This window comes from Sorex fumeus, unplaced genomic scaffold (assembly GCF_029834395.1).
Source record: "Sorex fumeus unplaced genomic scaffold, SorFum_2.1 ptg000098l, whole genome shotgun sequence".
Taxonomy (NCBI): domain Eukaryota; kingdom Metazoa; phylum Chordata; class Mammalia; order Eulipotyphla; family Soricidae; genus Sorex; species Sorex fumeus.
The window spans coordinates 74,235,908-74,250,187 of NW_026606155.1; the positions used below are offsets into that span (position 1 = coordinate 74,235,908).

Consider the following 14,280-nt stretch of genomic DNA (forward strand, 5'->3'; position numbering starts at 1 on the left):
AGTTGGGTGCATGATACAGTATAACTGTTTATAGAAACTGGTTTTGTAGATCAGGAGTTTGCCAACTCCTGGTCTACATGATTGGGCAATAGTTTCATCAGGGAACTGACTTGATTTTGAATTGAGAACATCTTTATTGATGTGATTTAATACTTTATATATCCTCCTCCTCTACCCACATTTTGTATTGTTCTCTCACTTTTTTTTTCCTTTTTGATTTATAGGCCCAGGCACGGTGTCACCGAATTGGGCAGAGTAAAGCTGTGAAGGTGTACCGTCTCATCACTCGCAATTCCTATGAGAGAGAAATGTTTGATAAAGCGAGCCTCAAGTTGGGATTGGATAAGGCTGTTCTGCAGTCCATGAGTGGTCGGGATGGCAATATTACTGGAGTGAGTCTCTTAGTGTACTGACACGTTCATAGGAATTCATAGTGATTTTAAAATATGGATAGCATTGTTTGATTCTCAATGATTATTTCTTAAAATATAAACAAATACTGGATGATTAGGTAATATTCTCTTAGTAGTCTTTTTCATTTCCATTGGATTTCATAGATCCAACAGTTCTCCAAAAAGGAGATTGAAGATCTTTTACGAAAAGGAGCATATGCAGCCATAATGGAGGAAGATGATGAGGGCTCCAAGTTTTGTGAAGAGGACATTGACCAGATCTTGCTAAGACGAACTACAACCATCACCATTGAGTCTGAAGGAAAGGGTTCTACCTTTGCCAAGGTAGGTTCTTTCTCTGCCTTTGTCTGGGAAAGCAAAAGTAGAGACAGGAATCTTTAGAATTTCAATATATTTTTAAATGTAGTTGCTTGTTACACATTGACTTTTTTAAAAATTACTATGGTTAACTTTATTCTTTTGTTCCTCACTAGGCAAGCTTTGTTGCTTCTGAAAATCGGACAGATATTTCTCTAGATGACCCCAATTTTTGGCAGAAGTGGGCCAAAAAGGCTGACCTGGATATGGATTTACTCAATAGCAAGGTGAGTGTACGCTTCTTTTTGGAAGCACTGTTATATAGTGACAAATTACAGAATGTGTAAATTGTGTATTGGACATTAGATAGTTGTATTTCTTTTAGGAAGTATTACAAAAGTCTTTATGGTTGCCCTGATTCTTCAATGCCAACCTCCATGTATAATAAACTTTTTATATAGGAAGTTGCAGAAAACTATTTGTAATTAACATTCAATTTTGCTTCTTCAGTCATCAAGTATTCGCAGATGTTAGATCTAAGGCTATTTCAGCCATAATTTTCTTAATTCCTTACCTGTGAAGAAACATTTTCTCTTCTCTGCCAGAATAACTTGGTTATCGACACACCTCGAGTACGGAAACAGACCCGCCACTTTAGCACACTTAAAGATGATGACTTGGTGGAATTTTCTGATTTGGAAAGTGAAGACGACGAGAGGCCACGCTCACGCCGACATGATCGCCATCATACGTATGGGCGCACTGACTGCTTTAGGGTAGAGAAGCACCTTCTGGTGTATGGGTAAGGACCAAACCTTGCCATCCCAGGGGGTGCATGTCCATCTTGACTGATACCCTGTTGATCTTTCAGATTGAATCTATAACTATAGAATGGGTGATTTTTTAAAATTTAATTTAATATTTTTTTTTTTTGCCTTGAAGAGCATTTATGCTATTACCATATTTTTTCCACTTTTTTTTTGTCTCACACCTTTGGGAAAATGATTTTGGGGGAATAGAATACTGTTGCTTTAGAATTCAGGGGATGTGGGGGGGGCTGGGAGAGATAGCACATTGGGAAAAACACTCACATTGTATGCAGCCAATCTAATGTGATCCTCAATTGTGATCCACATATTATCCCTTAATCCCTGCAAGGAGTGATCCCTGAGTGCAGAGCCAGTAGTAAGCCCTGAGCACCTCCAAGTGTGGCCCAAAAACCTAAAGAAAAAAAAAATAGAATTCCTTTCTGGTTTTTCTAGTTGGGGACGGTGGCGAGATATCTTGTCTCATGGACGTTTCAAGCGACGTATGACTGAACGAGATGTGGAGACAATCTGCCGGGCGATTCTTGTGTACTGTCTTCTACACTATCGTGGGGATGAAAATATCAAAGGCTTCATTTGGGACTTGATTAGCCCTGCTGAAAATGGCAAGACAAAAGAATTACAGAATCATTCAGGTAACTATCAGCTCTTTAGTTTTCCTGTTCTTATAGGTCATCTTATTGTTTTCAGGTCCAAGGGTTTTTATCAATCCAAGTCTTCGATGTCTCCCCTTTGCCAGGTTTATCTATCCCTGTGCCCCGGGGACGCAAGGGGAAGAAGGTAAAATCACAAAGCACTTTTGATATCCATAAGGCAGATTGGATCCGGAAATATAACCCTGATACTCTTTTCCAAGATGAGAGTTATAAGAAGCACTTGAAACATCAGTGTAACAAGTAAGGATTGGATTTAGCAAAGTCTAAAGCATTTTTCTGCTTCAGGCTTTCTGTTACTATTATTAACCCAACTCTTCCTCTTTTTTAGGGTGCTATTGCGGGTACGGATGTTGTATTATTTGAGACAGGAAGTTATTGGAGACCAAGCAGAGAAGGTTTTAGGGGGTGCCATAGCCAGGTAAAAATTTCACTTTTCTTTATACCTTGCCTTATTCTTGGAGAGACTGGTTTATTTATTTCATCCTGTACTATCTTTGAAATATAATTAAAATCATGTTCTTTTTATTATATATTTGAGGTCAGTGAAAAGAAATAGGCAAGTTGGAGGCTGGAGAGAGAACAGTGGGTAGGGTGCTTGCTTGCACATGGCCAACCTGGGTTTGATCCCCAACATCCCTGTGGTTTCCTGAGCACCACTAGTAGTGTTTCCTGAGTACAGAGCCAGGAGTAACCCATGAGCATCACTAGGTGTGTGTGACCCAAAAACAAAAATGAAGGGGAAAAAATATGTAAATGTTTTGAGTTTAAATTGTTATGTAAAAGATATCTGTAATAATCTTTCCAAGGGTTATTGTCATTTCCTGCATTGCTGTGCTCACTCTGCATTCTTAATACCTCTAGTGAGATCGACATATGGTTCCCAGTAGTGGATCAACTGGAGGTTCCAACCACATGGTGGGATAGTGAGGCAGACAAATCCCTGCTCATCGGAGTCTTTAAGCATGGTAGGTATCTTACATTATTAGTTCCTTTTCTAGTATAGATATATGTTCACAAATTTAATGAAAACTCATGACCACTAGCTGAGCTCACTTAATGATCTTCAGTCACTTATATTTGAATGGATGAATTGTTCTGAACCACTAGAGCATAAGACTTATTTCTTAGTACTTTCCAAGACAGACCAGATTGATTTTTAAATTCCAAAGTAGAAAGTTTCCTGTTTTCTAATCATGGTTACAGTCGCTATGATGTGACATTTATGTGAAGGTACTACAAATTAGGAGAGGTAATATATTCCCTCTCTCATTAACAATACCACGATACCACAATAAACTGTATGACTTTTTTTAGCTTACTGAAAGTGTTCTACTTGTATACACCTCTCATTTGTTTTAATATATATATGTGGATGTCTATATACACATGTACATATAAATATATAAATATAAATATATATATGTATATGTGTGTGTGTGTGTGTATATATATATATATATATATATATATATATATATATATATAGGAAAAGAAAACAGAGAGACACTACCTTATTTTCATTTGCCTAGGAACAAATCCCAGGCAGTAAAACCAGTGAAAACTAAATTTCATTCCAGTGACTCTAAATTATTAGTGTCATTTCCTCCTCCTCTTCCATTCTGGAGAGTGAACTTAGGCATAATTCATGTGAAGCTCTCACAACCCCTGAAGTATCTTTTTTTTTTTTAAACACATGCACACACAAAACAACTGGACCAGGAATATGGCTTAAGTGAGTGGAGCACATGCATGTGGAAACTCATGGTCCAGTCCCCAACAACAAAACATAGTTCCCTTCATTCCACACTGGGTATAACATACCACAACCAAAAAGAAAACAAAAACAAGCTAAAAAGGCTCTTGTTTCTGTAAGATAAAAGTAGAAGCATTTAATTCTTCATGCTTCTGATGAATTAAATAGGATAAGAGAAACTACAGCAAAATTTTAGTCTCACATTTTCTTATGAGTCAGAGTTTAGAAGAATCTATACATCCTGAAATATTCAGTGTTCAGCACTTACAGTGCCTATTTGTTTACAGATGCAAGGTTCTTAGCCTGTATTTTGAAATTATGGCACCTAAATAATTTAACTGTTTAAGCTTCTGCATCTATAAGAATAATAACAGTGTCAGACAGGCTGCCCAAGCACAAGCTTTTGCATGCAGGAAGCCTGGATTGAATCCTTAGCACTGCATGGTTGCCTGGGCACTGCTGGGAGAGCCCCCTCATCATAGTTGGAAGACATACCACCATCATCTCAACCCCTGTCCCCACCCTTCCAGCTGACTGACTGAGGCACAAAAACCAAATAGCTTTGTAGATTTATCACCATTCTCTAGAAGTGCTGATTAAATTTTTCTTAAATAGCAATAACTAATGATAAAACCATGACTAAATTGCTATAGGAATGTTCAAATCATAATATAACCCAAAAACTATTCTGTTTAGCATTTCAACTCCCTTGCATTACAAACCAAGTAGTTAATATATTCTAATATATTAACATATTATATTATATATTATAATTATATATTCAAGTCACATACAAGTAAAGATTAAGACACAGTGGATCTCCCTTTTTCTTCTAGGCTATGAGAAATATAATACTATGAGAGCAGACCCAGCCTTATGCTTCCTGGAAAAGGCTGGACGACCAGATGACAAAGCCATTGCAGCAGAACATCGTGTGTTGGATAATTTCTCTGACATAGTGGAAGGGTAAGCACTAGTATTTACTTTATAACTCAGGAGTCCACTCTAGAAAGGTTACCACGTGCTTGAGCTAAGAGAAAGTAATGCTCTAACCTTGATGAATCCATTAGGATTCTTGATGATGGCTATTGTTACAAGTGTCATGACTGACTTAACAAAGAGTGGGAATATCAGAAATGTCTCTGGAAACTCTCTGAAGTCTACATAGTATTGATAAACTATATAATTCAGGGGGAAATGTTATTTCTAATTGGTTTATCTGAAATACTATTACGTCTTATTTATAATGCTTTGTAGTGCTTTTCTGAATAGTGATAGTGGAAGGAAATAGTTTCTCCTGAGCGAAAATAGTCATACATTTTGGAAAAGGACCAGAGAGTTTTATCATTGTTGACTGACAGAGAGAGGTTTTCCTTTTGCCTGGATACATGCCTCAGTGATGAGTTGCCATGCTAATACTGAGTCACCAGGTAGGGCAATGTTGCCCTGGTTTGGGTGCCAGTGAGTTTAACAAAACTTCTCATGTGGAAACCTGAGGGGCATGTGAAATAGTTGGTTTGATTCTCGAATATTGATCACAACTTAGTTTGCCCAGTAGAACCTCAAAAGAAGGGTTATTTATTGCACATCATTTATGTCATACAGGAGAACAGAGTCTGGAAGGTCTAGAAATAAACAGGTCTAGCTGGAGCAATAGCACGGCGGTAGGGCATTTGCCTTGCGCACAGCCAGCCCAGCCGAGCCGGGTTCGATTCCTCCACCAATCTCGGAAAGCCTGGCAAGATACTGAGAGTATCTCGCCTGGCAAGCTACCCGTGACATATTCAATATGCCAAACACAGTGACAACAAGTCTCTTAATGAAGATGTTACTGGGCCTACTCGAGAAAATCGATGAACAACGGGAGGACAGGAAATTCAAATACAGAAAATAGTTGGGGAGGGGTTAAAAAAATTTCAAAACAGGCAATCAAGAGAAGGAAGTGTCCTGGTCAGATTCAAGTGGCTTAGAATGGTGATTCATGGGACCGTAGAGATAGTTCAGGGGTTAAGGGTGCTTGCCTTGCATCCCACCAACCCTCTTCAGATTCCTGGCACCACACACATCTCCTTTGCCTACCCTTCATCCCCTTCTACCCCTGCACCTCCTCCTCTGACTGTGCTTTATTGATTTCTTCTAGTTCTTTGTTTTCTTAAATGCTATACTCAAAGCATACCATAAGCAGGCCTGCCATTCCCTCAAGTATTCCAAGTTGGCTTCTATGTAGGTTTGGCCAGGTTATTTACCCGATGATCTTTCTAGTGAAAGAAAGTATATTAACATTTTCTCATACCTCTGCATAATTTTAGGGTTGACTTTGATAAGGATTGTGAAGATCCTGAATATAAACCACTTCAGGGTCCACCGAAAGATCAAGATGATGAGGTAATTCTTAGGAGTTTAGTATCTAAATAGTTATTGTTTCATATTTCGAATCCTAAAATATGTTGATAATACTAAATGGGGAAATGATTGCCATTTGAGAATATAAAATGTGAATGGAAAGGATTATCATTTCAACAAGGAAAATCAGGGATGGCTTTATGGAGAAGGTGGAATCCAGGCAGGACATTTATTTTGATAAATCCTTATCCCCTTTATTTTCAAACCATTAATAACTGACTTTTTAGGTCCTACTTTCTTATTTTAGTTACTTGTAATTTTTGGTGAGAGTACCTTTTACTAGAAAGTTTTTTCCTCATCCCTTGGTGGCATAGAAGAGACACATGCACACAAGAACATGATTTCAGAGTACCAATTTTCCTTTTCTTTCTCACCCTTCCATCTTGTGGGGTGGATCTTCTTTAGGGTGATCCATTGATGATGATGGATGAAGAGATCTCAGTGATTGATGGAGAAGAAGGTAAACTTCTATACCAGCTAGTTCAATTGTATGTGATGTGGTGGTGGTGAAGTACTGAGTTTTGTCCTATCCTGGGATTTCTAAGGATTTTGCCTTTGGGTGGGTTTAAATTCCTGTTTTGGGGTTAAGAGATAATATAGCAGTTAGAGTATAAGCACCACATGGTTCACCAAGCATTGCTGGAGGTAACCCTTTATAGCCCCTAGTACCTCTGGACGGCCTGAGTATCTCCTACACTGAGAATCTGAGCAGCACCTCATCTTCAGGCCCTTGAACTGAACTGCCAGGCATGTTGGCTGAGAATTGTCACTGAGGCTTCCGGATATCCTGAGCACTGGTTGGGAACCCTCCCCCCTGCCCACGCTTAGAGAAATCAATACCTGTATTATCTCTGCTACCTTTCTGTTCACTCTGCTTTGCTTCCTATAGCCCAGGTAACCCAGCAGCCAGGCCATCTGTTCTGGCCTCCCGGCTCTGCTCTAACAGCTAGGCTTCGGCGCCTAGTGACAGCCTATCAGCGCAGCTACAAGAGAGAACAGATGAAGATAGAAGCAGCAGAACGTGGGGACCGGAGGCGCAGACGTTGTGAGGCAGCTTTCAAGCTAAAGGAAATTGCACGGAGGGAAAAGCAGCAACGGTAAAATACGGCTGTGGACTTGGAATGAGCTTTAAGTTTGTCGTCACTATGGACCCTATACTGTAAAGCATCTTAGTCAAAGAATTACTTGGAATTCCCTACTCAGGGACGATTCTTTTTTGGAAGAGGGACATACCCATTGTTGCTCAAACGTTGCTCATCTTCAGGCAGCAACAGTGCTGGGTGTCAATCCTGGGCCTCTGGCATGCACAGCCTGTGCTCAGCCCATTAAGCTCTTCTCTTTGGATTCAGAGGGATCTTTTTTTTCCTCCTTTGTTACAGCTTTTCTAACTTACAAACTTGCTATGTGTATAAATACATGGATAGATTTCCTATGTAGCCCTTCTCATTGCATTATGCATTCATGTAGTTAAGCCCTTAGCTTGTTAATTATTAATTTTGTACACGATGGACTATAGTGGTAAAAGTGACTCTACCATTTCAGGACTTTTGATTCTGTGTGCTACTTTCACCTTTTGGGGTTTTCAGATAGCTTTAACCACATGAAATAGTAATAGTTCTCCCCTGTATTTTTTTGATCACTGTTACCCAATTGTTCTTCCCTTTGTAGGTGGACAAGGCGTGAACAAACTGATTTCTACCGTGTAGTGTCCACCTTTGGTGTGGAGTATGACCCCGACACCATGCAATTCCATTGGGATCGCTTCCGCAGTTTTGCTCGACTAGACAAAAAAACAGATGAAAGCCTTACCAAGTACTTCCATGGCTTTGTAGCCATGTGCCGCCAAGTATGTCGCCTCCCTCCAGCAGCTGGAGATGGTAAGACTGGAGCGACTAGGACATGGGGGGTTGGCTAACAATAGAGCAAATTATTGGTTTATTTCTCCTGACACTCCTATCTTGCAGAACCCCCGGACCCTAACCTGTTCATTGAGCCCATCACAGAGGAGAGGGCCTCACGGACTCTCTACCGTATTGAATTACTTCGGCGCTTACGGGAACAAGTTTTATGTCACCCTCTTTTGGAAGATCGGCTGGCATTGTGTCAGCCTCCAGGTCCTGAACTGCCCAAATGGTGGGAGCCCGTTCAACATGATGGGGAACTTCTACGAGGGGCAGCCCGTCACGGGGTGAGCCAAACAGACTGCAACATCATGCAGGACCCAGACTTCTCTTTTCTGGCTGCCCGTATGAATTATATGCAGAATCATCAGGCAGGGGCACCAGCTCCGTCCCTGTCACGCTGCTCTACTCCACTGCTACACCAGCAGTATACCTCGCGCACTGCCTCACCGTTGCCCCTGCGCCCAGATGCTCCTGTTGAAAAGCCACCCGAGGAGACAGCTGCCCAAGTCCCCAGTCTGGAGAGTCTGACTTTAAAGCTAGAGCATGAGGTGGTGGCCAGGAGCCGACCCACCCCCCAAGACTATGAGATGCGAGTAGCCCCCTCCGATACTACCCCTCTAGTTTCCCGGAGTGTCCCGCCAGTCAAACTGGAAGATGAGGATGATTCAGACTCTGAGCTGGACTTAAGCAAGCTGTCGCCATCCTCCTCCTCTTCTTCATCCTCGTCCAGCTCCAGCTCCAGCACTGATGAGAGTGAGGACGAGAAGGAAGAAAAGCTAAGTGAGTGCATGTGACAGGCTGTTGGTCCTCCTCCCTATTACCCTCTCTGCTCTTTCCCTTCTTTTTCCTAAATGCTCTTTTGTTCTGTTTTGGAAAGAGAGAGAGGTTTGGATTTTGACAAGAGACCTGTTGTTTCTTTGAGTCTTGGCTGAAACATATAATCACCATTCTTACATAATTTTATTCTTTCATATTTGGTGATATATTCTGTGTTGTCTAGCTGCTGACCAGTCACGCTCAAAGCTCTACGATGAAGAGAGTCTCCTGTCCCTCACTATGTCCCAAGACGGATTCCCAAATGAAGATGGAGAACAGATGACCCCGGAACTGCTGCTGCTACAAGAAAGACAAAGAGCCTCAGAGTGGCCCAAGGTGAGAGCCTCAAGAGTGTAGCCTATAGATGGAACAAGGACTAGGGAGTTCTGGTTTTCTTTGACAGCATTTTCTTTTTTCCCCATGAAACTTTGAGGATCTGACCATATTACCTTCCTGTTCTCTCCTTTGTGCTTTTTTAACTACTACCCTGGTAATGACAGTGCTGTTTATCATAGGATCACAGTTCTAGTTCTCAGGCCTTAAAGCACTATTGATTTCTTTCTCCCCCTCAGGATCGTGTCCTGATAAACCGCATTGACCTCGTCTGCCAGGCTGTACTCTCAGGGAAGTGGCCTTCAAGCCGCCGGAGCCAGGAAATGGTAACAGGAGGAATGTTGGGATCAGGCAACCACTTACTAGATAGTCCCTCATTGACTCCAGGAGAATATGGTGACTCTCCAGTTCCCACGCCACGAAGTAGCAGTGCAGCTTCCATGGCAGAGGAGGAAGTTTCTGCAGTCACCACAGCAGCAGCCCAGTTCACCAAACTTCGACGAGGCATGGATGAGAAAGAGTTTACGGTTCAGATCAAAGATGTAAGCACAGTATTTAGAAACCGGAGTGGGGTAGGGGTAGAGACTGTAGTTCGACTAATTGGTTTCACGAGTGGGAAACTATATGGTTAGTTAATTTTAACAATTAGTGGAGAAAAAGATAGACAGAAAATTATAGTAAAAACAAAAATTTCTAAACAGAAATTTGTTTAGAAAGGTCAGTGAAATAGGGTGAAAAGATCTAACTTGTAGCTTAAGGAGTAGCCTAAAAGAAATCATATTTTTGCAAGGAATTTAATTAACACAAAAGACTGTCTTTATGAGGGTGGAGCGACAATACAGCAGGTAGGGTGCTTGCCTCATTTGCTTCCCGAGCACCACCAAGAGTAATTCCTAGTGGAGAGCCAGAAGTAACCCTTGAGTGCCACTGGTTGTGCCCCAAAAACAAGCTGAAAAAAGGAAAGAATTAAGTGATATTACAACTGTTATAATGACACGTTATCAGTCTTAGTATATTAAAAGGAGTTTTCTTACTATAGTTAATGTTATTATTGTATAAATGAAAATTTATGAAATAAATGAAAATTTAGTGGGACCAGAGCAATAGTACAGCATATAGGGCATTTGCCTTGCACGTGGATCACCCAGGTTTGATCTCTGGCTTTCAAGCACCACCAGGAGTAATTCTTGAGTACACATCCAGATGTAACCTCTGAGCAACGCCCTGGTGTGACCTCAAAAAAAAATAAATAAATAAAATAGCAAAAAATACAAATAAAAATTCAAATTTTTCTCTAGATTGAATCCTATTTAGTTGGTCATTAAGTATTCAGTAAGTCAAAAAATGTCTTACATTAGCATATAATAGGGAAATCAGGATTTGCCCCTGTGACGAATTGCCATGCTAATACTGAGACATCAGGTAGGGGTTTTACCCTGCATTGGATGTTGTTGATATGAATTCTTTCGTACATGCATCTGAGGGGCACTAACTAAAGAAATCTAAGGAGAAAATAAATACTTTTCTAATTTCTACTCTTTATTCAGATGCCCATTCTTGTCATCCTCATTGAGAGGATCACCCTTGAAGCCAAGACCCCAATGCTTGATCTCTGTTTAAAAAAAACATGTAAGGGGCCAGAATGATAGTACAGCGGGTAGGGCATTTGCCTTGCACGTGTCCAACCTGAGTTCAATCCCTGGTATCCCCTGAGCACCACCAGGAGTGACACCTGAGTGCATAGCCAGGAAGAAACTCTGAGGATCACCGGATGTGAACCCCCCTAAAAAAGCAAAAAAAAATAAAATAAAATAAAAGGCAAAATAAATAAAGTAAATGCATTTTAAAAGTAAATAAATACAATAAAAAACATCTAATATATAATGCCTTGGGTGGGTGGGTGGGTTGTCTTTCTAGGAGGAAGGATTAAAGTTAACATTCCAGAAGCACAAGTTAATGGCTAATGGAGTAATGGGAGATGGACATCCACTATTTCATAAGAAGAAGGGGAACAGAAAGAAGCTAGTTGAGGTGAGTAACAAAGTCTTTCAACACTGAAATAATTAGATGTTTTAATTCCTGATAATTAATGAAGTAGTTGGGATTGAGGGAATAGAAGATTTAGAATTACCTTATGGCTACAATTGGCTCTCTGTCCCAAAGAGGAGTATGTGCTCATGGGGGTGGATTCTGGGTTTGCAGCTGGAGGTGGAGTGCATGGAAGAGCCTAATCACCTTGATGTGGACCTGGAGACCCGGATCCCTGTCATCAATAAGGTGGATGGTACTTTGCTGGTGGGTGAGGATGCCCCTCGCCGGGCTGAACTGGAGATGTGGTTACAGGGTCATCCAGAGTTTGCTGTTGATCCCCGATTTCTAGCGGTGAGTGGCAGTTCCATACAGCAACTAGTCATTCCCTTGACATTTAAACTGTGTTAAGAGGGAGGAAGCATGCCATAATGTGTGTGTGTGTGTCCCCCCATCTAAAAAAAAGTGTAGTCTTCTGTCTCACAGACTCACAAGATAAAATAAAATGTTAATGCATTTGTTGAACTAAACACTAGGCAAATATTTACTGTTAAACTACTATATAACAACCTATTTTGTTATTGTTTTCTTTTTAATAAGATTCATTTATTGGAGTTTTCCTCTAGGACTAATCCTTTATTTACCCATGCAATAAACATTAGTTGTCAAATTAGATGCTAGTATTTTAATAATTTCCTCAAAGATTTTTATTCTTCCAGGATAACATTGTACTTTCCTATTGCAGTATATGGAGGATCGCAGAAAACAGAAGTGGCAGAGATGTAAAAAAAATAATAAGACAGAATTGAATTATTTGGGGATGGAACCAGTACAGACAGCTAACTCCAGAAATGGAAAAAAGGTGAGACTTAAGTTTTTCCTCACTATATGTGGTACTATAAGACTTCGAAGATTAGTGTAACTGGAAATTACCTATTGTTTTTCTTCCCAATGTATGTATTTGGGAAAGTTTATCTTTAATTTACCAGTAAGGAAACCAAAGTACTACCAACTCTAGAAGAGCATAAAATTCTAAAAGCTAATAGTATTTCATCTTATTAGAGTAAAGTGTATTAAAACATCCAAAACCTTATTTATTCTCCTATTAAGGATTGTTGGAGGACAAATCTTTCATGTTTACGATCTTGAAAAGTGAGTGGTATGGAGCAGATAGTTATTAAGATTTTGTGGGGGGGACCTGGGGGCCCGCATCCATTGATGCTCAGGTTTACTCCTTGCTTTGCACTAAAGAATCACTCCCCGCTGTCCTCAGGGACCATATGAGATGCTGGGGATCAAACATGGGTCATCTGCATGCAAGGCAAGAACTTTACCTGCTGTACTATCTCTCTGGTCCCAATACTTAGATTTTTTGATTCTGTGTATTTTAGGAAAAATTTGGGGTGCCGATTAAGGGAAACAGTTAAGGAATTAATGTATGAGGTTGAAAACCTCTAATAAATAACAATGGGAAGGGGACAGGAAACTTTATTTATTTATTTATTTTGCTTTTTTGGGGTCACACCTGGCGATGCGGAGGGGTTTCTCCTGTCTCTGTACTCAGGAGTCACTCCTGGCGTTGCTCAGGGGACCATATGAGATGCTGGGAATCAAATCTGGTTCGGTCGCTTGCAAGGAAAGCACTCTACCCATTCTGCTATCATTCCAGCCTCAGGACAGGGAACTTTATTTTTTATTTTATAAATAGTTGGATTCTACATTATTCCATTTCAGCTATTTTTAGGCTTTCTTCACATTTACTAGGCCATTTGTTGGATTAAATGGCCATAGTTTCTGTTCCTTTCCTCTCTTGAATATAGATTTTTTTAAATGTGTGTTGTTTTAGTTGAGCATGTAGTGATTTAACATGGATTACTACATTTTTATATTTGTGTACTTATTTGAATCACTGTCCATTTGTCCTTTTATATCTTTCCATTTATGTCTAAAATTTGGGGGAATCTTGGGCTACCTTCCGGTACTCAAGAGTTTACTCTGGCTCTGTGCTCAGAGATCAGTCCTGGCAGTTCTCAGGGGAGCACATGTGGTCTGGGGATTGAACCAGGATCATACAAGGCAAGCCCCACTGTGGTTTATCATTTAACAAAATTAATTTCCAAATGAGCTGAATATTTGTGTTAAAATTTTGGAGAAGTAGGTTGGGACACATTTGGTGATGCTCAGAGGTTACTCCTGGTTCTACACTCAGTAATTAATTCCTGGCAGTGCTTGGGGGACCATATGGAGTGCTGGGGATTAACCCAGGTTAGCAGCATGCAAAGTGAGCACTGTGCCACTGTGCTATCACTCTAGGCCCTGCATTAATATATATTTTTTTTTCTTTTTTTGGCTTTTTGTGTCATACCTGGTGATGCACAGGGGTTACTCCTGGCTCTGTACTCAGGAATTACCCCTGGCGGTGCTCAGGGGACCATATGGAATGCTGGGAATTGAACCCGGGTCGGCCGCTTGCAAGGCAAACGCCCTACCAGCTGTGCTATTGCTCCAGCCCCTGCATTAATATTTTAAGGATAGCATTATTTTCCATAAATTATTTGTATAGTGAGTTTGATTTTTTTACTGGGACTAAGCATAGAAATCAGGAATGGTTGATAATGCAAAGACTGATAGCTAGAAAACTGGCTTCTTTCTCATTTTTTGTGGGGGGACGCATATGGCAATACTAAGAGGTTATCCATGGCTTTGCACTCAAGAATCACCTATGTATTGCTCAGGGGACCATATGGGATCCCAGGTATCAAACCTGGGTTGGCATGTGCAAGACAAGTACCCTGCATCTGTGCTGTCTCTCCAGCCCTTATTTTTTAATTAAAAAAAAAAATGCTGGTT

The 14,280-nt window shown here is 40.5% G+C and overlaps 1 protein-coding gene and 2 non-coding genes across 5 annotated transcripts in view; all 3 read left to right on the forward strand.

The window, feature by feature from the left end:
• The window catches only part of CHD8 (chromodomain helicase DNA binding protein 8), a 77,453-nt gene that overhangs the window by 60,824 nt on the left and 2,349 nt on the right, over positions 1 to 14,280 (forward strand). For 2 of the 3 annotated variants that reach the window (XM_056133148.1, XM_056133150.1), the window contains exons 19-37: positions 225 to 392; positions 558 to 737; positions 887 to 997; positions 1,316 to 1,512; positions 1,973 to 2,172; positions 2,253 to 2,433; positions 2,522 to 2,611; positions 3,055 to 3,158; positions 4,783 to 4,912; positions 6,256 to 6,331; positions 6,755 to 6,809; positions 7,239 to 7,446; positions 8,018 to 8,226; positions 8,314 to 9,033; positions 9,254 to 9,405; positions 9,642 to 9,944; positions 11,320 to 11,433; positions 11,605 to 11,784; positions 12,176 to 12,292. In XM_056133148.1, the coding sequence (XP_055989123.1) occupies positions 225 to 392; positions 558 to 737; positions 887 to 997; positions 1,316 to 1,512; positions 1,973 to 2,172; positions 2,253 to 2,433; positions 2,522 to 2,611; positions 3,055 to 3,158; positions 4,783 to 4,912; positions 6,256 to 6,331; positions 6,755 to 6,809; positions 7,239 to 7,446; positions 8,018 to 8,226; positions 8,314 to 9,033; positions 9,254 to 9,405; positions 9,642 to 9,944; positions 11,320 to 11,433; positions 11,605 to 11,784; positions 12,176 to 12,292 (3,495 nt within the window). The remainder of the gene's footprint in view (positions 1 to 224; positions 393 to 557; positions 738 to 886; positions 998 to 1,315; positions 1,513 to 1,972; positions 2,173 to 2,252; positions 2,434 to 2,521; positions 2,612 to 3,054; positions 3,159 to 4,782; positions 4,913 to 6,255; positions 6,332 to 6,754; positions 6,810 to 7,238; positions 7,447 to 8,017; positions 8,227 to 8,313; positions 9,034 to 9,253; positions 9,406 to 9,641; positions 9,945 to 11,319; positions 11,434 to 11,604; positions 11,785 to 12,175; positions 12,293 to 14,280) is intronic. The other variant, XM_056133149.1, reaches the window with a different exon arrangement.
• Positions 5,338 to 5,447, forward strand: LOC130042218 (small nucleolar RNA U6-53/MBII-28). Its single transcript, XR_008795168.1, has one exon. It is a non-coding gene; the product is annotated as a small nucleolar RNA U6-53/MBII-28 (small nucleolar RNA).
• On the forward strand, positions 10,786 to 10,889 carry LOC130042219 (small nucleolar RNA U6-53/MBII-28). The gene has a single exon (XR_008795169.1). It is a non-coding gene; the product is annotated as a small nucleolar RNA U6-53/MBII-28 (small nucleolar RNA).